The sequence below is a fragment of the Papilio machaon genome, chromosome 3, assembly GCF_912999745.1.
Source record: "Papilio machaon chromosome 3, ilPapMach1.1, whole genome shotgun sequence".
Lineage (NCBI taxonomy): Eukaryota > Metazoa > Arthropoda > Insecta > Lepidoptera > Papilionidae > Papilio > Papilio machaon.
This window is the reverse complement of record NC_059988.1, coordinates 4,157,791-4,178,772: the sequence shown is the minus strand read 5'-3', so window position 1 is coordinate 4,178,772 and position 20,982 is coordinate 4,157,791. Positions and strand designations below refer to the sequence as shown.

Here is a 20,982-nt window from a genome sequence, read left to right as displayed (position 1 = left end):
TAGATATAAAAGTATGACTGATAATGAAATTAAATAAAACAAACAAAAATAATCTTTAATTTAATAGTATCTATTTATAACGAAATAATTTACAGAGGAAAGCATAAGTACTTAACAAAAGAATCAAAATTCCTAAGAAATAATTACTGCTCTCTAATTCGTGATGATGTAACCACTAATACAAAGCAATATCTAGCAATATTTACATTTGTGCAATCTTTATAATACTTTTAGCAAACAATTGAAACAATTAGAAATACGTACATAGTTTACAAAATTTACGGATTGCATTGACAAATTTGGTTTTTTTTCAGTCCAAGCATTCTATGCAATTTGATTTATCATCATTGTGCCTTATTTATTATATTAATTCCACAGTGCAATATAATGCATCGACGACTTTATGTATGAGTGTGATAATCAAAGATATTGGCAGGTGCGTTTGTGGACTGGTTTTTTGGTCAGGGCGGCGCGGACACCTTCCTCGAAGACCTCGTGCATGTTGACTCGCTCTAGTGCAGAGCATTCGACAAGCTGAGCAGCTCTGCAAAAATACCAATTAGTAATCATTATTTTAATGGGTTCTTGAGAAATTGAGAGAACAATTTTTTTGTGTAACAAGTTGAGGGTAACCTTTGATCATTTCCACTTAAAGTCGCCCTACCTACAATCTATATTAAACTATTTCTGTTTCCGTTTCCTAGAAAATTTTACACGTTCCTTGCCACTTCGTAACTATACTTGAAAATGAAGTCGCCAGGCGAGTTGGTGGCACTGAAAGTGGCTGAATATATAAGAATATTACATCTATTATAATGTTTACGTATTAAGCAAAATTAAATTAGCACTTTTATATAAAATATTTTGTATGCTATTGTTGTTTTAAAGTCCTTTCACATTCTGTCATTATCAGCTTGCGATAATACGACACGATAACAGGCTGCCGACGCCCCGCTGCCGCGTCGATACTTCGTCCTTCCCTCAACTCGCTTCTCACTTATGCCATAGATTATGTGCTATTATTTCAATATTGCAGAAGATAGAGAGGCAAGTTATATAGAGAAGCTGTCATATATCTAGGTCAGCCCAACTTCTCTAGTTAAACGAAATAACCTAATTGAGTCTGTGTTACTTTTCCGAAATGGCTACTTCGTTTCATATAAATGTTGACTTTCCTGTTGCTGAAGGACTGCTATCACTATATCTATGAGTAAACTGTAGTACTGCTAAAACCAATTGAACTTCTCTTAGAACAACGTATTTAGTGTATTGACTTACCGTATTTTCCTCTTTAACTTTTTCCCCTCTTGCGTCGTAATAACCGCTTTGCCAGATGACCTCAAGTCTATTTTGGTTGCTGAAAAACAATGGTAAATACGTTACGTAAACACAAGGAAAATATAACAAATTGAGTATAAGAGTAACGTACTATAGGTAAGCATAACAGGGATGTTCATTAATATGAAATAACATAATATTATAATCTCGCATAGCACCGAGTTTCTTAAGACTCAAATGTGACACAAATCAAGCCTATCATATTGCGCGCATCGTACCTGTGGAAAGTTTTATTTAAAATAAAAGTAATATTTATTACATACACTAAATTCAAATCAGAAATTAATTATGTTTTAACCGTTAAATAAATAAAATGTTGTTTATTACAGGTAATTTCATCAGTGTCAGTGTGAATGCCCATTCAACGGTGGATGCAATTAATATGTAGACAATAGAAGGAAAAACGATAAGGAAAGAAATTAAGGAATACTGACATTTGCTCTACTAACAGCGGGTATTAGCAAACGATTTTTCACAGTACCTATTATAAATTATAATATTATTTTTATATTATTATAAATTATAATATTACTAAATCCTTCAAGTATCTACATGTTTTCTACCACCGCTTTAATTTATAAGATATTTTTTGTGTTCCTTCCCTATTTATAAGCTGCTCTGCCTATACAAGGGTATGATCCCGAACAATTAGGGACCAGTTTAACGTGATCGCCCTATAAGAATACGATAGAAATGTAAGTCCTGGTAGGTATCGACAGATATTTTAACGCAATATGGAAGCTTGTTTGTTCAGCTCTGGCAGTTTCTGGTTTATTTTTAAACTCGGGTGTAATGCAGCTTAACTAAGTACAAAGTAAGCAAGTATAGAATAAAAAACTTTTTTTACAAACTGCAAAGTTAAATTATGTGTTATAAATTAAAATTAACAATGTTATAATTTTACGAAACATTATCTATGAAGCAGGTTCATTCAGATATCGTATTGCCAAGGGCGTCGGCAGCTGATGATCTAGACTAGATCTAGGGAGACTAGTAGTAAACATCTTTTTATATTCCCAACGGAACGCTTATCAACATGTGGTCCAAGTTTTTTATGAAACACTGACTGGGTTTTTAGTTATCAATTTGGGACTATAGGGATATAATTTTTTGATTCTCTTGAGCTGCCCCCGCCGCTCCCTGTTAGCGACACCCATGCGTGTTATAAAAAGCACAAGTTTAAAGTTTCAAAAAGTTAGGTTTGTAGGTAAGAATCAGCCATTTAATTATTCATAACAAAGTATCTTCTTGCAAACATGGAAAAAAACATTATAATACTAAACATCGACAGTAATTTGTTCACTCAATAGCTTTTATAATCAAAAATCCCTGCATAATTTAAACATATTATTATCATCCAAAAGGACGATATAACGTCATGGTTAACGATTAAATTAGCGGGCGCAATGATATGACGTCAAAATGACACATTTAGTTCGCGAACAATACACCTCGCGGGTAACTAGTAGTTTACTAATCAAGGCTAACAGGAAACGAAACCTCAGTACCTTTAAACAGTAGTATAACACAACCAGACTCGTCCCACACATCAATATTGAATGCAAGCACCGTGTGCATTCAGTTATAATACGTAATTTGATTTGCCAATTTGATTTTCAAACATGTTTAAAGCATATTCTGTACTACTAGCAAAATTTATAGATACATTTATTGTTTTAGTTCCGTTAAAAACTTCATTTCTTACTTACAGGTATGAAAGTCACCTGCTACCTACGAGGCTTTCAAAAATTCGTCAGTAAATATGGTAGTCGAGGCGCAAATTTAGTGCTTATATATAATTATTATAGGTAAATGTAAACTTTGCAAATACAGTGAAAATCTGTTATAACGACATCGAAGGGACTACTCATATTGAGTCGTAAAAACCGATAGTTGTAACAACCGGTGACAGGTATTAATAGGAAAGATATGTATATAACATTCAGCCAGGACCTTTGATTTTGGTCAATTTAACCGGAATGTTGTTCTAAACGATGTCGTTATAAACGGTTTTGACTGTATGTTGTTTAGGAATGTTAACTCAAGTTAATTGTTTTCGGAAGTAGTCACTTGTAGATATTACCATTATTTTCATCTTAATCGAAACGATTTACAAGTTACAAGAGAGATTTGTTTCTTTTTTTAATAAATTAATAATAATGTCGAAAAGCCCCCACAGATATCTAAATACAATGTCTATGTTCGTCTGTTTCCGGAATATAGAGATAATAAATTCGGATAAGTCGCTTTTGTCGTTATTGCACTTTTTACACATACTCGTTAGTATATTATTTGTCGTTATTATTAGGTACTTACTCTGCAGCGACTTCGTCCGCGTAAAATATTAATTAATTAGTAAGTAGCAAATTAATTATTTAGGCTCATAATTTTACTTAACCAACGTGCTATGCGTTGATATATCTGAATATTGAAGACGCCACAGTGAGGTGTGTCAGAACCGTGCCAAATGGAGGTTCGTGGTCTCCTCCTTTCACCCTAGGTTACGAGCGTGAGGTATGATGTTGTTGTTGTTATTGTATATTACTTAAAGTTATAAAACATTACAACAAAACATATTAAACTTACAAAACATTCACATAAACCTTACATATTCCCAGACAAACTTTCATCCCTTATTCCCTATTGTTATTTTGCACCCTTGATGGTCAAATTTTTACAAACTTTGAATGTCACATTTATATCACCCCCACTTTCAACCTGTTGCAACCATTTTTTTCGCGTTCAAAAGTATGTTTCTTTTTCAGGCTCTAGACTATCTGTGTTCTAAATTTCATTAAAATCAGTTCAGTAGTTTTCGCGTGAAAACAGGACAGACAGACAGACAGATAGAGTTACTTGCGCATTTATGATAATTATAAAATATTATACGTAAAGTAACGAAAGGAAATAAGGATTAACAAGGAGTAAGGTTAGAAAGAACTAGCTGTTATAAAGAATATAAAAAATTAGTAGCTATATTTATATATTCATTAAATATAAAAAAAATAGTAGCCTATGTGTTCTTCCAGACTATGTCCTACATCTACTCCGAATTTGAGCGAGATCCATTTAGACATTGATATGTACCTAGTAACAAACATACATCCATTCATTTTTATATATAAGTATAAGTGAGATAACTGGTTTACATTAATATATTGTTGTTTTTATATTCTGAAAATATTCGCGTATTGAAAGTCATAAATACTTTTCTGCAAATGAAGCATCATTTAAAAATGTAGTTTTTGCATTTTAGAGCTTAATAGGTATTTCATACTTTAACGCCTTGATAACAAAGCCTGATACACATGTTTTTAATAGGAATTTAGAGCACAACGCCAATATAAATTTGATGACTTTGTTCTTTTAAAACCATTACAAATTTCTGGGTTTAACGACCAGCGAACGAGTTTCATTAAGTTGAAACTGTAAACAAATAAACTCGTATAAAACGGACGGCGGCGGCGAGAAGTTGTGTGCGAAAATAAACATTTCTACATTCATTACAATTAGGTTCTTCCTCATTAACACGCATTGTACTAATGTTTACAAATTAAACTTATATATTATTTTTATTAGTTATATGAATCTATTAATTGTATATAACAGTGATGTCCTTACCTACTAATACTATGGGCACGGAGGCACTGAAATGTTTCAGTTCTGGATACCACTTGTGAATTACATTTTCATACGATGACCTGCTTCCAACCGAATAGCACACGAGGAAACAGTCTGTCTGTAACACGATTTTAATCACATTTACATAAAAAGGAAATATAGATTATCTCTCGTACGCACGCGTTTCTTATTTAAAATTGAAATTTGATTTCTTATAGCTATAGGTCAAGGTAAAGGCACAAGGTTGATGACATAATATATTATGTAATCGAGACACGTTCAGAACAAACATACACAACACATATCGTCTCTTTACAAGAACAACGTGATATTTTTTAAACCACAACTTAACAGGAGAGCAATTTTAAATATTTAAGCGTTGATAAATTTTAATTTCATATTGAACTGAGCTTTTTCTTTGCTTATTTTCAGAAAGCACATTAATTACTGCAACAATTTAATTGTTTTCCGACTGTAAAATTATCAATATTTTAGAATTTATCAACCCTTAAATTAAATTGTTCTGTACAATTGTGGTTTAAAAATATTACTTTGTTCTTCTAAAGAGGCGATATATCCTTTAACTTTATTTCTTGATTATATGTAGGTATTCACTCACATTACTGTAAGATAAAGGCCTCAGTCTCTCATAGTCCTCCTGCCCCGCTGTGTCCCAGAGCGCCATCTCCACTTCCACATTATCCACGGTGATGTGACCCACGTAATTGTCAAACCTGAATCAATGATTTAGGATCTATTAAATTAATTTCAGTATAACCATTGAGGCTAAAATTTATAAAAATTGGTTCTGTATTCGAAAATTTGAAAACTAGAAAAAAGTACAATGGTTAACCTAAATATTAATTCCGATGCGATAAGTGTGCTAATAAGATATAACGAATGTATGATTGTTGTATGTTCTTAACAATTTGTGATATCGAATAATCAGCTACAGAGATGGATAGTGAGGAAGTCCGATTGTAAGCGGAGGTTTCTTAAGGAGGAAACGACGAGCGTGCACAATACAACAATGCCGCGAGCCGCGACGCACATTTGACTTTATAAATATTGCACCTTTGTAATGCTCCGAGGACAACATTGATAGGGAAAACTCGTTCAGTTAAATGACTGTTCAATTGTTCCAACTTTATGTTAATGTAGCAAATAATTACAATGTATAAAGAATGTAATAACTAAAGCACTATTCGTGTTCGCTTTCGTTTTGTGACAAACAGTACTAATGTAATTGTCTCTAATCGCGATCAAGAAAATAAATAAACATAGTACATTATATTTATCAGTATAGTATATCCCAATATGCTGTTTTAATTAGATGTAGTTTAGACTTTAGCAGTTGGTATTTCGCATTATATTGAACTCAAAACATATACGAGAAATCAAACAATCACACAATTTTGTTGTTGTATTAACATTGATATCGATTTCATGTTTCTCACGTGAAGGCGATCGGAATTAAAATGAGTTATACGTGTAGGCCTGTGTAATTTTGACGTAACAATGAGGATGGCTCAGCGGATATCTGTGTGGCTCAGGACCTCATGGTCGGCAGCACAAATCAAATGACAAAGGTAACTTGCACTAATAACTTTATTTTCGAATATATCGTTTTATTGTTTGTTTACCAGACAGCATTATAGACCTAGTTTTACAGAATTTTAAACATAATAGTACTGACTAAATTTTATTTAATAACAATTAATAGGTCAATGATTTTGAGATGTCTGTGGGTTCATGCTGAGTGTACTTTACAATAATGAATAATTTAAACCATAATATTAGTTGCATACATTGAATTATTTAGTCATTGCTGACTCACGTTAACTACACCTTATAAAATACATGAAGAGCGAGGTATAACGATGACGAAAACATAAAAAAATTACTCATCGTTTCGAACAATATGTTTACAATCAAATAAATGGAAAAGTTTCATTTTGTCCTATTATGAATCAATATTTCGTAAATTTGAAAACAAAATTAAGAAGTTTTAAAAGGCTCTGGTGACGAGAACAAATGAATTTTTATTGGCGTTGTCATACTAGATGCCGGCACAGCTTCCGTTCTTATCTCAACGTAATGTGTTGTCATTTTTGTCAAACACTGCGTCATTTTATAATAAAACAGAAGCAGTAATCTACAATTGAAATAGTAAAAAAATATTGAATTTAAAATGTAGTACTTGGTTGTGATTTTTATCCTTTATGGGCGATATCGGTACCTAAATCCTTTCTTCCTCTTAATATGTGTGATAATATTATAAATAGAAGTAATTTTAAGAGCTACACATAGCGAGTAGATTCTTATGACGCCATTAGTTCTAGGTTCGATTGCCGCTCAAAACAAAAAAATTACGCAATGTTGTTCTAGTGTAAAGTGAAGTTCTAATAAAAATTTAATAGCATTATTCTGTAAATTCGATAGAGATCGGAAATTAGTAAATGATTTTTAATTATTTTAAATTTTAAAGTTTATCAAAAAAAACTTTAATAATATTGGTTATTTAAATAATGTAGTTTGTAGGTATTGTCTATTATACGGCATCAGCTGCTAACGCGCTAATTTAGTTAGGGCCGTCGCCGCCCAGCAGCCGACCCATTGACCTCAGCAGCCGCACCTGCGAGTTAAGCCCGAACCAAACGATCGTCTACTTACACCGTGGGCACGTACTCCTCGGGGAATTCATTTCTGGTGTACACGTAGAGCAGGCAAGTCTTGCCGACCATACCGTCTCCGACCACTGTTATCTTTAGTCTCTTCGTCGTCCCCATGTTACTATCCACCACATAGAACAAACGGCGGCGCACAGTTCACAATAATAAATATAAAGTCTATTGTTACACACCGATTTAGCTACTGCCAACTCATATCGAATTTTAACGATACGTTCGCAGGTAAGACGAATAGGTCCTTGAGGTTTCTTATCATTCAGTGATGTAATGATCTTATCACACACTAAGATACATTTGTGATAACGCGGCAATTTTAATTATAAGCGGACGCGTGCGCATGCGCACACTCGCAAGCCGGAATGAGGACTGATGACAACAAATATATAAGTCGAGTGGGAGTGATTCAATTGCGGTTGGGCAAAGCGCGGCGACGTCTGTCACTATTACTAACGCGCTACCGCTACTATTGTCGTATCGCATTAGGACGCGTACAAGTACCCACTACGATTCTCGTCGCAATAATTAATTCTGTACGCGTATTCCCACCAAACTTCTTTACAAATCAGCTTACAATTTTTATTTGTGCTGGAGGACCATATTACAATCATGGCATTGTCTTATTATACAAAATAAGTTTGGTAGCTGATCTTCCACAGTAGAAGTTAGTTTTTTTTTTTATTTTACCCTATGCCTACAACTCAACTTACAAAAATTAGCCTAAAGAGCAAGCATGATCATCTACATAATCTTACCCTAACTAAATAATATATTTCTAAAAAAAATTGCAAATAAACTTGAAGTAGCTAATTTGAAATATAAGTTTAAAAGTAATACTTCATATAAGTGTTAAAATGATTTATTGATAATATCACAATCATGTGCTTATTTTAGTAAACAGGTACATTATTCAATTAATAGTTTTAATATAACCAAGTAATACTGAATGTATATAAATATCATTAATTACAATCAACAAAAATTATTTACTTGCAAATTAACTTCTTTTGCAGTTATGATAGTAAGTCAAACAAAATAATCAAGTAGTTTTAACAATTAATAAAATTGTTAAGATTGTCCAGGTATTAAGAATTTGTTCCATAATTACATCCTTCAGGGACCATGAAGTCCTTCTAGTAATAATTCTTCTTTCAAAGCCAGAACTTCTCGCAATAATTCTTGGTTATTCACTTGAAGCTTAGCTATAACTTTCCTTTGGTTTCTTTCTCGTTCTTTTACTTGTATGATTGTGGAATCACAAACTTCAGAACATGGGGTGTAGGATTCTGTAATTTGGTTATGTTTTGTACACAAATAAAAATAGAAATGTGGAACAAGAATGATTTTAAATATAAATTTTACCTGATTTATTTCTTAACTTATCTGTAAGCTTATTATTTTCCAATTGTAATTTTGATATTTTAGTTTGTAAAGCCCTTTCGGTTGTCTCCTTTTGTTTTGTAAGTTGTAAAAGCTTTGCATTTGTATCTAGATACTTTTTATATATTTCACTAGAGTGGTCAGTTACCCTTTGTGCAGATGCAACACATGCTTTTGATTCATTCTTTTCCAGTTTTATCTTTTCTTTTAATCTATTTACTAAACCCTGTAATAGGAAATACTATCAAATATAGTTAATGCTAAAAATATAATGTTTATTTCTTATTAATAAAAAACATGAAAGTACCCATGTATTTTCAAAGACAATTTTAGTGATGAGTATATGTTTTCATATGAGGGTTTCGGCAGTCGACACCCACAGTAAATGCTTTGGATAACCTAGGGTAGTTTGATAGCGGCCAAAAAATTATATACTTACGTTCAGTTGACTATTATTACTTTCCAAAATGTGATTACGCTCCTCCAGTCTTTCTGTCTTTTCTGACGCGTTTTTATAGTTGTGTAATAAAATCCAAACACAGTTTATAAGTTTAACCAAAGCTTCTGTAGTTAAGGTATCGTTTTCAACATCTATTTGCGGATTGAACGTGTAGTTGATGTTCAGAAGTCCAAATTCCTTTAATGCAATAATTCCTTTAAAAACCTCTCAAACTATAAAATTATTATACAAATAGTATTTACCTCGTAAATTCCTATTAAACATTCTTTAAAATTTTTAAGCGTACATGGCTCATATAAAGTCGCTTTCTTAAATTTATAGTTTTCTAGAAGTTCTTTTACTTCTTCGTCCAAACTTTCATATTCACTAAATGAAGCCATTTTTATGAGCTTAACTTAACTAGTTAAAGTTAAAACAAATGAAATGCTAAAGTTAAAAGTGCGCTTAAATCATGTCTTTGTTTATAAAATAAAAACAACGGAAAGCGGAAAGCAGAACTAATCAGTGCTGCCAGATATTAAATCATTTAATTCATAGCATAGACAAAAATACTAATATTCGTAAAAACTGCTGTTATCAAGGCGCCACAATCTCCATGGATATTCCAACATTTTACATCTACCTTGATATTTTATGTTGAACAAATCAAATCTAGTATTTTAGACTTATTTAATGTTAATTTCTTTTATGTATTTTTTATCCACGGCTATAAATACTCTCGGCATATTCATGTAAAGGATTTAATACATTAAATTATTACAAATTCAAAAATTACGCCGCGATTACAATAAAATACTTAGACATCTCAACGACAATCAACAATGTCAATGTAGCAAACATGGGAACGATTATTTTTTTAAGTGTTTTTTAATAAAATTTTGCCGTAAAATTACTAGGTCTTCAATTTTTATAGGCACTCTATAAATTGAAGTTTGCATTTCAAAAATTCAATTTGCTTAAGTTGACGTAGGAATCCTACCAGACAAGTTTCGTGATGTTTGCGACTATATAGTATTAGCCATTATTACCATGACCATGTGTAGATCCAATAAAAAAAAACTTGAGAGGTGTCAAGGGACCGGATGGAACGAAGTTCCTTTCGATTAGTTAGTGAAGGAACCAATGTTTATTCTATGAATAAAAAACTTAAGTCTTCACAAGAAGTACATTCTATTTCTATGAATTTTCGTTATATATTGTCACGTCGTTGCCATGGTGAAGTAGCGCTCATTCGTCGTTAACATACTTACTATAGCAAAAAGTGTCGTGACAACTTTTTGTAAGAATTTTGTCCGTCTAGCCCCCTTTCACAACGCGCGATAAGGAACTTCGTTCCAATAGTTGCTGATGCATTGCCTACCTTTAAATTTGTCAAATTTCTATAAATCACTTTCACAGTCAATTGACTTCAAGTGACGTTATGAAGGCGCTTGTTGCAAATATTCGTACTAGACCCAAAGGTACGTCGCCAACTTGTAGAACTGACAAGGGGAATAGTATTGGAAAGGGAGCTTGAGGCAACTCATAATGAATTTGATAGTGTAGGTCCCATCAACTTCACACTTGTATTTGTAAAAAAAGTAAAGACATGAATATATTAAAAAGAATTTTATTACAGAAATGAGTAACATACATAGTCTCATTAACAATACAAACATTTGGTTCACAGTTAACAAAATTATTAGTCTTTAGTTTACTTACTGACAGGTATTAGTTTTTGTGAGATTGTTCATTATTCGAGTTAATTGGTCCGAACACATACGAAGCCCAACCACGGTGTACATATACTCGTAGTTGATGTCTCCGTAAAAGCATCTTGTCACTTCTTCGTAGGACGTCTCATAAGTTTGCTCTGGACCAAATATAATCAAGCAAATTAGACATTGGGATACCATTAGACTGTTCAATATTGAATTGAATAACAAGAGATGATTTTTGAGTGTTATAGACATTAAACTAAACAAATTGTTTGTTTTTTCTTCTTGGTTCTTACAAAACAATAATTGTAATATAATATTCACCTTGGCTAAGTTAAGTCCAATCTCGCTGAGCCGTTTGTGTTGGTATGTGAGTGGTTCGTGCAACTTGGCGTCACCGCGTTTGTAAAAATCGCTATAGTCGAGTCTGAATGCCAACGTTTGTAGAGATATTTCTGCATGCAATGCTAACTTCAGAATCAAAGTCGTCACATGACCCCTGAAAATAATTATAATTATCTGCCAGTGTACTGCTATTGGATTTTAGTTTTTGTCTATTTCTAAGAAAATAGGTATTTCCAATTTAAATAACCCCTTAGGATAATAGCGTGAAAAAATATGACCTAAAGCGTGTCGTAAGTGCGGATTTTTATTTAAAAAATATGCTGTGATTGCTGATATCCTGTGTTACAAAGAAGTGTGTGTTTATACTTTACATTATAAGTACAGATTACAGAATAAGAAATTACTCTCCTTACAATACAGTTTTCGTAATGATATATTTTTATGTGAGTTTTATAACCTGTAATTGTTTCGTTTGAATAATTTCTTAGCATTTCTTTTATCTTGATATTTTCAGTTTTACCTGTATGTCCGTGTCCAAACATTTAAATCGGCTTTTCTGTTTGCCAGGAACTGGAGAAATATTTTCCTTTTTTCTTTATCTTGCACTTCATCCGCTGCAGTAAATGCATATTCTCCTAAAAAATTAATATTACGTTATTTACTTTTTGCTTTTGGGCCTAACGATACAGATTTAATTAATTCTCACTTACCTCTCGAGAGTTTCTCCGCCTTGAGTTGTTCGATGCGGTCGCGGCGGTCGAGTTCTGCGCGGATGCCGGCGTGCAGCGTCGTTTCGAAGCTGCGCAGCGCCAGCGTCTCGTTCAACACGTTGCCCAGATATGACTGCAGCTCCTTTTGTATTTATATAATAACTTATCAAATATGTAGTGTTACAGCAATCCAGGTATTATAGACGCATCTTCCACTCTGCTCTAACACTAACAGTATGTGAAAAGGGCCGGTGTGAGTTTGACGGTGTAGTACCTGTGTGGTGTGGTGTATCATGGCGTGTATGGAGTGCCTCTCGAGCGCGTTGTGGTGCAGACGCAGCAGGGAGTCGAGGTGGTGTCCGCTCGCGGCGGCGGCCAGCAGCTCCGCCCACGCGGGCTCCGCGCCCACGCAGCTCGCTTCCTGCAGCGCGCCACACAGCCGCAGCGCCTCCGCGCGGAGGCACGACACACGACGCATTAGACCCCACACCTCTGCGTTCATTAAACAGTTAACGCGTTAGTGCGTATGTCAGGTTGCAGGCTCTGTGTAGATGTGTGCGGTGGGTGCACTGACCGGGCATGTACTTGAGTCGCTTGTGCAGTATGATGTGGTCGCGCCAGGCGCGGTGCAGCGCGTGCTCGATGCGCTTGACGCGCCACAGCTGCGCGAACAGCGCCCGGTAGCGCGCCGCACACGTCGCCGGGAACAGCGTACCCAGCGGCCCGTCCACGCGGTACTGCAGCGCGAACACATCCCACCCGCTGTCCTCGCGACCGTCGCCTTACAGTAATAACCTCCTCATATTACATGCTCTACTCTCTTTATACTACATTGAATATTAAATATATAGATAAGTACAGAAGATATAAAACATTAGAAATGAAGTTTCGTGATGTATTGAATGACATAAAAGCACAACGTACGCTATATTAGTGTATGTAGCGTAATAGTTTTGTTATACATACAATTAGGATACAAATTGACATGGAGACGCGAGAGGACGTGCGGCGGCTCGAACTGTGCATTGGTGGCGCGCACGGCGGCCTCCAGCGTGCACGTCAGGTTGTGTACGTACAGCGAGCTCGCTGGCTTGTTTAACTCCTCCCTGACATAACAAAACGATTGTGATCCTTTACCATTACCGAGAAAACCTTCAACAAAACTACCAAAATTTGCGACCCAAAAAAAGATACGAATACCTTGTGCAGATTTCTTTGATCATACTTTCAGTGAACAAGGTACAGTTCGATAGATAAACTAACATGCAAAGATAGATGCAAAAAAACTTACTGCAGTAGGGTCATGAGATGGTGCACGAAGTCGCCCTGCGCCAGCAGCAGGTAGCGGCGATGCGCGGCGAGGTGGTCCAGCAAGTGATGGTGCGAGATGAGCGCGCTGAGCAGACGCTGCGATGCCGCCGCGTGCGCCGCCTCCACGCCCGCGCGCAGCCCCTCCGCTTCCCACCACGCCCGTCCACACTCCCTCTCCGCACCCTCCGTACCCATACCTACAAGTTATCTATAATATGTAACATTGCTAACAGAAAAACATACGGATTTAAACAAACTGAATGACTTTACAGAAATCATTTTTTTTATATAAATTTTTATTTACTGGTGGCATAAAATGATAAGGGAAGTACTGCTAATAATCTGTAATAAGTTAGAATAGAATGTGTAATGTATACCGTTATGCTGTTTGAGTAGCGCTTGCAGATGGTGGGCGTGGTCGCTGGGCCCCAGCTCGTCGGCGCACGCCTCGCGCATGAACACCACGCTCTTGCCCGTCGCCAGGATCTGCGCCGCCTGCTCGCGCGCCATGAACGACGGCACCATCCACTCTCTGAACTCAATAAAAACCATTTGTACACACTTTTACTCCTTACAAAATATTACAAATATGATGACACATGTTTGTGATAGATTAGAGAAGTTAAATCAAAACATACATTATTAAGAAAATATAATCCAAGTGCAATAATACATTTAGTTTTAATTACCTTACTCTATATTTATCATGCCACATTCTGTCTATCGGTACGCCATTCCTGCTCTCGATAAAGAATTCGTTAAAATTATCTTCGATTTCCCCTAAAATAGTTAATTAAATTAAATTTTAGTAAAAGTATAGTTTACGCGCAATAAGAAATAAAAATATATATTCGTATATACCGTGAAGTAGCCATCTTGTGAGCATGAGCAAAAGTGGATATGTCAGTGCAGTTAAAAGACGTCTCGCAAGAGTCGCAACGCGCTCGTCTCCATGTCCCACAAACCGATGAATACATGATGCTAATTCACCACCTTTAAACAACAACATAAAGCTTAAAAAGTAAATACACAATGCAATTTTAGATATTAACTTTAACAGGAGATAATTAATTGTCTAGAAGTTTATCCAGCTTGAGGGACCAAAACTAATGTATGTTTAAATTGGATGAATTAAAAAAAAAACAATAATAAGTATCGGATCTTTTTAATACAATTTACCTTTCTTGTGATGAGCGGTATGAACCATGTTAGCTAACCAGGTGAGTCGATGCAAGGGCTCCTGTGCCCACACGCACACGCGACGCAAAGTGCCACCACCGCCTTCACCTTCACATACCTGTTTGCATAATAATATTACTGTGTGTACATCTTATTTTATTGTATACACAATAATATTTTACAAATATATTTCAGGCAATAACATATAATTAACCTGCGATTGTAACAACGCAATGCTACGATAGTATTCTGTAAGTTCATCTCGTATAGATGAAACTAATCCTTCGCCCATTAAACCTGAAAACAGACATTAGTAATCAACGAACATAACATAAAAAATGGAAACTCGAATTATAAATAAATTAATGGTTATTATTACCCTGCGGCATTAATCCAGAAGAAGGGTCAATGAATTCTTTAAGACGGTCATGGAGAAATCCTAACTGTGCAATGCGAGAATACAACATTTGTACTGGTCGAGACACCCCGACTGCACTGCGCGTTCGCACGCCCATCGCAGCTAACACAGCGTCACGGACACAGGCGCGCTCGTTTGGTCGTGCTGTACAAAAATATTTATATTATAGATTTATAAAAAATATATACTCTTAATATATATAGCCTATGTTACTCAAAGCTTTTGAAAATTGATTCAGTAGCTTTGAGTTTATTTGTCATATACAAAAACAAGTTATTTTTTTACGATATTAATTAAGATCAGGAAATCAATCCATCAGATGAAAAGAGTTACATTTATATCTCTTATGTGATCCCTCAACAGATGTATTTTCATTGGATGGATGGAAATTAACATTAAACAGTGCAGGAGAGAGATAAGTTCATTAGCTTATTACAATGGCCTTTGGTAATAGTAATTTAATATCTGGTGATGTTTAGTAATTTGTCCTCATTAAAATGAGCCTTATGGGATCAATAACTTAATATGTCTAATAATAAACCCTTGCATCTTTTCTAAAAGGAACACATTCTTAAACTTTAGACATGAATACTAAAATGTTTTTCAAATAATTTTCTAGTATGGACTTATTCATTACCATTAGACTGCAATACAATTGCGGCATTACTGTAGTCTTCAGGAAGGCTTTGGTTTGATCCTTGTTTCAACACATTACTGCTCCAACTGACCGATCCAATTGTACTTTTACTATTACTTGATCCAGTACAAATGTTCTAAAATATGAAATAAACAGGTTGTTGAAATTTCTTTTAACAAAAATATTGCAGTACTTAGAAAATTTGAGAAAACTGAACTACAAAAGATGAAAATTTACTAGTCCTCTAGAAATATTCAAATAAGTGCACAAAGCACAACTATAGCAAATAGAATAATACTTACAGCTACAGCAAGATTAGGCACAGGAAACAGTTGTTGAGTAGATTCATTTTGATGAGAAGTGTCTGAGAGAGACATTAGGAGTGACAAAATTGATACTCTCTGCTTCAAAATAAGCTAAAAAGTAATTCAAAACCATGAAAATGCATTTTTCTGAGGATAATTAAAGAAAAAAATGTTATAATTTTTCATTATGCTTACAGAGTTTTTGAGCTTTGCATAAGACTCGGTGAATTTATCTGCATCTTGTGCAGAGATGCTTGCAAGACGATTGTATATTTTCTGACACAACAACCTCTCATCTTGGACTGTTCTTCCTTTACCATTTGTTGAGGTCAAATAAGAGAGTGCTAATTCATAAGCAGCATCTATAACATATTTATTTGAACATATTATTTTAAATAATAATTAACTAATCATATTACATTGTAATTATTATGTTTATAGAAATGGTAAAAAAGGTAGTCTATCTGTAAACAATTACGACTGAAATCAAATAACAGCTGTACCGTAAGCTAACATGCTTACGAACTTAAATTCGGTTTCAAAAATAATATATTGCAAACAATTTAGTAAAATTATACTAAGCCTTTTTTATATACGAAGTCTCTAAAATAATCGCTTATAATGTTCATAAATATGAATAAACTTGCACCAAAAATAAAGAAAATTTTAGCTATTTAAAAAATATTTGAAAAAAGAATCAAACCTGGTGCGGGTGACAATTCTTCGCACAATTGTCTCAGAAGAATTGTTAAATTACTTGAAATTGAATCCATCGTTGATATTTATAAATCTATTCATTGCCTTAGAAGCATTCAAACATTTAATTTAGTACAATAAGACAAATAATACACCGACCAATTGTCTAATTTAAACCATTTAATATTTACAAAAGATTGAAAATTGAAATGAAACGTTAAACATTGAACAGTATATCTTCGCAATATCAAAGAGTCGTTAGGGGAATAGTTAAATTGTCCAAAAATGGATAGGCTATAAGCCGACGAATCAGTGCGTAATAAACGTTTTGTCTATTTGCCTGATTCAACAATAGCGGATTTGTGTTTGTGTCCAATTTAAATTTATATTTCTTGTTTAACATTTTAACAGATTTAATTTATACCCCAAAGCCAAAGAGACGAAATATGTACCCTACTCTTTGTTTTTTCCTAAAGAATTTTTGTCTGTGTTTCTTTTTTTATTCTGTGGTTTTGAGTTTATCTCTGTTTTTCCTCGTTTTTCCAATTTTTCTATGCGTTTCTATCAATTCCTATGATATTACAATGCTATGTTATTATTTAGATTTATCATGAAACTTGATTGAATAAAACGAAGTTAGTTCGTTAATATAGATCCGTGTGTTATATATGTAAAATAAAAAAATGAGTTTTTCAATCGACGAGGTGAACTTTATTGTCTACCGTTATTTACAAGAATCAGGTCTGTTTGGTAATCAATACTAGTTAAGACGCCACCATCAATTCTTATTAAATATCTGTTATAAGTTTCTTTGCAACTCACAAAAGGTCAAAAAGATATTGTTAATTTGGCTTACAGGTTTTCACCATTCTGCATATACATTTGGGATCGAGTCTCATATTTCTCAGAGTAATATCAATGGTGCCCTCGTGCCACCAGCAGCTTTGCTTAATATTTTGCAGAAAGGTTTATTATATACAGAAGCAGAAATAACTATTGGAGAAAATGGTAAATTTTACTGACCAGGAAATTAAGCATTTCGAGTTATTCAACTTTTTAATGCTTATTTCATTATCTCAGGCACTGAAACCAGGCTTACGGAAAGCTTAAGTTTAATCGATGCAGTTACACCTGACGCAGTTGCTAATCGCCAAAATGCTCATAATGCTCAAAAGCAAGCCATTAAAGAACCAAGTTCAGGTGGTGAACAGAATGGCGTTGATGTATGTATCAAAACGGACACGGTAATATTCTTTTTTTTATCTTTGGTATTTCTAGTTAAGTAGATTTAAGTATCAATAACTTAAATTGGTAATGCCTATAAAAGGTTAAATTTATAATACTTGATATTTGTTTCATTTATTGCTTTAATATAAATTTATGTGCCTGTTTTCATCATCACTTCCATACATTTTTCATACATAATTTTAATTTAACATATCTTAAGCTCTAAGGCATTTAGTTTGTTCTTTGTGGTTATGAGAGGATTTATTTGTAAGCCCTATATTTTATCTTTCTTAAAGTCTGTATAATGTACATTATAACAATAAAATAAAAAATGCAATGAAGTACATGGCCAAATATATGCAATAATGATGATGGTATGGTCTAAGTTGTATAGTGTATGTTCAGATCACAATGAAACATAAGAACATACTCATTTATAGAAGGTGAACTGTATCATAAAATTTATTCAAGTTTATCTAAATGTGTATTACTATAGAACTTTACAGCTGTGACACTTTGCACCCCCTTCAATGTATTTGACTAAAATAGAGACTACAATATATATTAATACAAATATCATGACAGTTGAATTCTAGAGTAAGAATTTAAACATTCAATAAATGTTTATGAGTTGAGAAAGGGATAATAGCACTTAAGAACTCAAAACTTTGAAAATTTTTGACATTTATTTTAGACAACTACATGCAGCACTGCTCCAACCCCTACTGGGGTACCAACACCAAGTGCCCCTGAGACTATGGATGTTGATCAATCAATAGAAATTCCAGCCAGTAAGGCAACTGTACTGAGTGGTCATGAATCTGAAGTATTTATTTGTGCATGGAATCCTAGCACAGATTTATTAGCAAGTGGCTCTGGTGACAGTACAGCAAGGTATTTTTTTTTTACATAAGAAAGAAAGAATAATATTGTCGTTTTTAAAGATAAAACCTTATTTTTAACGTTAGAAAAGTATGTAAAAACACAATATTACAAAAAAAGGATAGTTAAATTTTAAATTATAATTTTTAGGATATGGGACATGTCAGACAATCCAGCTACAACACCAAATCAACTGGTATTAAGACATTGTATACAGAAAGGAGGTGCAGAGGTACCAAGTAATAAAGATGTTACATCATTAGATTGGAATGTAAGTGGGATATTAGCCTACAAAATATGTTTATATTGTATGAACACATTTATTTCTAATAGTAAATGTTTTATTATAATATACATAGAACGCAAAATAAATTTTGTTTCAGTGCGATGGAAACCTATTGGCAACTGGATCTTATGATGGCTATGCCAGAATTTGGGCAACTGATGGTACTTTAGCCTCTACACTGGGACAGCACAAGGGTCCTATATTTGCTTTAAAGTGGAACAAAAGAGGAAATTACATTTTGAGTGCCGGGGTAACATATTTAATTTAAAAAATTTAAAATAATATTGTGAAATAAAGTTTTAAAAAATTACATTCTTCATCATTTTCAGGTTGATAAAACTACAATTATTTGGGATGCAGCATCAGGACAATGCACTCAACAATTTTCTTTCCATTCAGCGCCAGCCCTTGATGTAGATTGGCAGACAAACACTTCTTTTGCATCTTGTTCTACTGATCAATGTATCCATGTGTGCAGATTGCATGTAGATAAACCAATTAAAAGTTTTCAAGGACACACTGTAAGTACTATCACACTTTATTATACTAATTTAATGTAATAATTTAAACAGCATTAAAATAATAGGATATAAATAAGAATCTGGTTTTTGTTTCTAAATGTGTGTATTATACATTAAAATCAAAATTTATGTTTACTAGTTTTGCAACTCTAGGGATGACAAAAACTAAATAATTAACAACAGGATAATATTTAACATGTATATTTATTACAGAATGAGGTGAATGCTATTAAATGGGATCCACAAGGGCAATTGCTTGCATCCTGTTCAGATGACAAAACCTTAAAGATTTGGTCCATGAAGCAGGATACCTGTGTTCATGATTTGGAAGCACATTCAAAAGAGATATACACAATTAAATGGTCTCCAACTGGACCGGGCACACAAAATCCCAATATGAATTTAATACTTGCAAGTGCATCTTTTGATTCCACTGTTCGTCTGTGGGATGTTGAAAGAGGTGTGTGCATACATACACTAACAAAGCACACAGAACCTGTTTATAGTGTTGCTTTCTCACCTGATGGTAAATTTCTGGCCAGTGGATCATTTGATAAATGTGTACACATATGGTCCACTCAAACCGGCAGCCTGGTTCACTCATACAAAGGAACAGGTGGAATATTTGAAGTTTGCTGGAATTCACGAGGCACTAAAGTTGGTGCTAGTGCTAGTGACGGAAATGTCTTTGTGTTAGACTTGCGCAAGCTATAACAGATGCAGAATGATGTAAACTATTAAAGGTTACAGCAAACCTTTAATACTTTACACCATTAATTAAACAAAAAATAAACAATCATGTATTAGACTGCAGTAATAACATTATTGAAGACACTGACTTATTGTTCTTATGTGGTTTATTATTAAGAAATTTTATAAAATAATGTGTAAGAGTTAATTATAAACTAAATTAATTATATTATATTAATTAGACTATGGATGTGGATTTAAACAAGAAATTTTATGATTTATATAGAGATAAATGCTGTAGACGTAGATTTTCAAATAACTTCAAAGTAGTAGTAACAAGTCAGGTACTTTGAATTATAATGATATACAGTCAAAATCTGTTATAACGACATCGAAGGGACTACTCATATTGAGTCGTAAAAACCGATAGTTGTAACAACCGGTGACAGGTATTAATAGGAAAGATATGTATGTGATATTCAGCCAGGACCTTTGATTTTGGTCAATTTAACCGGTATGTTGTTCTAAACGATGTCGCTATAAACGGTTTTGACTGTATTTACATTAAAGTAGATAAGTATAACTTAAGATT

At 33.8% G+C, this 20,982-nt stretch overlaps 4 protein-coding genes across 5 annotated transcripts; 1 reads left to right on the top strand and 3 right to left on the bottom strand.

The window, feature by feature from the left end:
• Window positions 1-134: 134 nt before the first annotated feature.
• Window positions 135-8,086, bottom strand: LOC106712472 (ras-like GTP-binding protein RhoL). Its single transcript, XM_014505059.2, has 5 exons — window positions 7,633-8,086; window positions 5,579-5,693; window positions 4,960-5,077; window positions 1,279-1,357; window positions 135-544 (listed from the first exon to the last, which is right to left on the bottom strand). Exons 1-5 carry the CDS (start codon window positions 7,746-7,748, stop codon window positions 421-423), a joined length of 552 nt encoding a protein of 183 aa, XP_014360545.2. The 5' UTR covers window positions 7,749-8,086; the 3' UTR covers window positions 135-420.
• Window positions 8,087-8,732: 646 nt separating this feature from the next.
• Window positions 8,733-9,966, bottom strand: LOC106712381. Its single transcript, XM_014504905.2, has 4 exons — window positions 9,729-9,966; window positions 9,466-9,663; window positions 9,009-9,252; window positions 8,733-8,932 (listed from the first exon to the last, which is right to left on the bottom strand). Exons 1-4 carry the CDS (start codon window positions 9,864-9,866, stop codon window positions 8,760-8,762), a joined length of 753 nt encoding a protein of 250 aa, XP_014360391.2. The 5' UTR covers window positions 9,867-9,966; the 3' UTR covers window positions 8,733-8,759.
• Window positions 9,967-10,933: 967 nt separating this feature from the next.
• On the bottom strand, window positions 10,934-17,001 carry LOC106712299 (gamma-tubulin complex component 3 homolog). The gene is made up of 18 exons (XM_045686321.1): window positions 16,792-17,001; window positions 16,284-16,450; window positions 16,086-16,199; window positions 15,784-15,919; window positions 15,108-15,290; window positions 14,943-15,025; window positions 14,729-14,846; window positions 14,411-14,542; window positions 14,239-14,329; window positions 13,882-14,081; window positions 13,530-13,746; window positions 13,205-13,344; window positions 12,813-13,019; window positions 12,513-12,730; window positions 12,239-12,380; window positions 12,049-12,163; window positions 11,508-11,682; window positions 10,934-11,338 (listed from the first exon to the last, which is right to left on the bottom strand). Exons 1-18 carry the CDS (start codon window positions 16,859-16,861, stop codon window positions 11,306-11,308), a joined length of 2,541 nt encoding a protein of 846 aa, XP_045542277.1. The 5' UTR covers window positions 16,862-17,001; the 3' UTR covers window positions 10,934-11,305.
• Window positions 17,002-17,366: 365 nt separating this feature from the next.
• LOC106712300 (F-box-like/WD repeat-containing protein TBL1X) lies at window positions 17,367-20,568 on the top strand. Of its 2 annotated transcripts, none has more exons than XM_014504809.2 (8): window positions 17,367-17,525; window positions 17,643-17,792; window positions 17,865-18,007; window positions 18,706-18,905; window positions 19,044-19,164; window positions 19,277-19,429; window positions 19,509-19,700; window positions 19,914-20,568. In XM_014504809.2, exons 1-8 carry the CDS (start codon window positions 17,468-17,470, stop codon window positions 20,412-20,414), a joined length of 1,518 nt encoding a protein of 505 aa, XP_014360295.1. In that variant the 5' UTR covers window positions 17,367-17,467; the 3' UTR covers window positions 20,415-20,568. The 2 variants fall into 2 exon arrangements, with proteins under 2 accessions (XP_014360295.1, XP_014360294.1); XM_014504808.2 differs by having other exon boundaries at window positions 17,368-17,525; window positions 17,865-18,028; window positions 19,914-20,567.
• The last annotated feature ends 414 nt before the right edge of the window (window positions 20,569-20,982 follow it).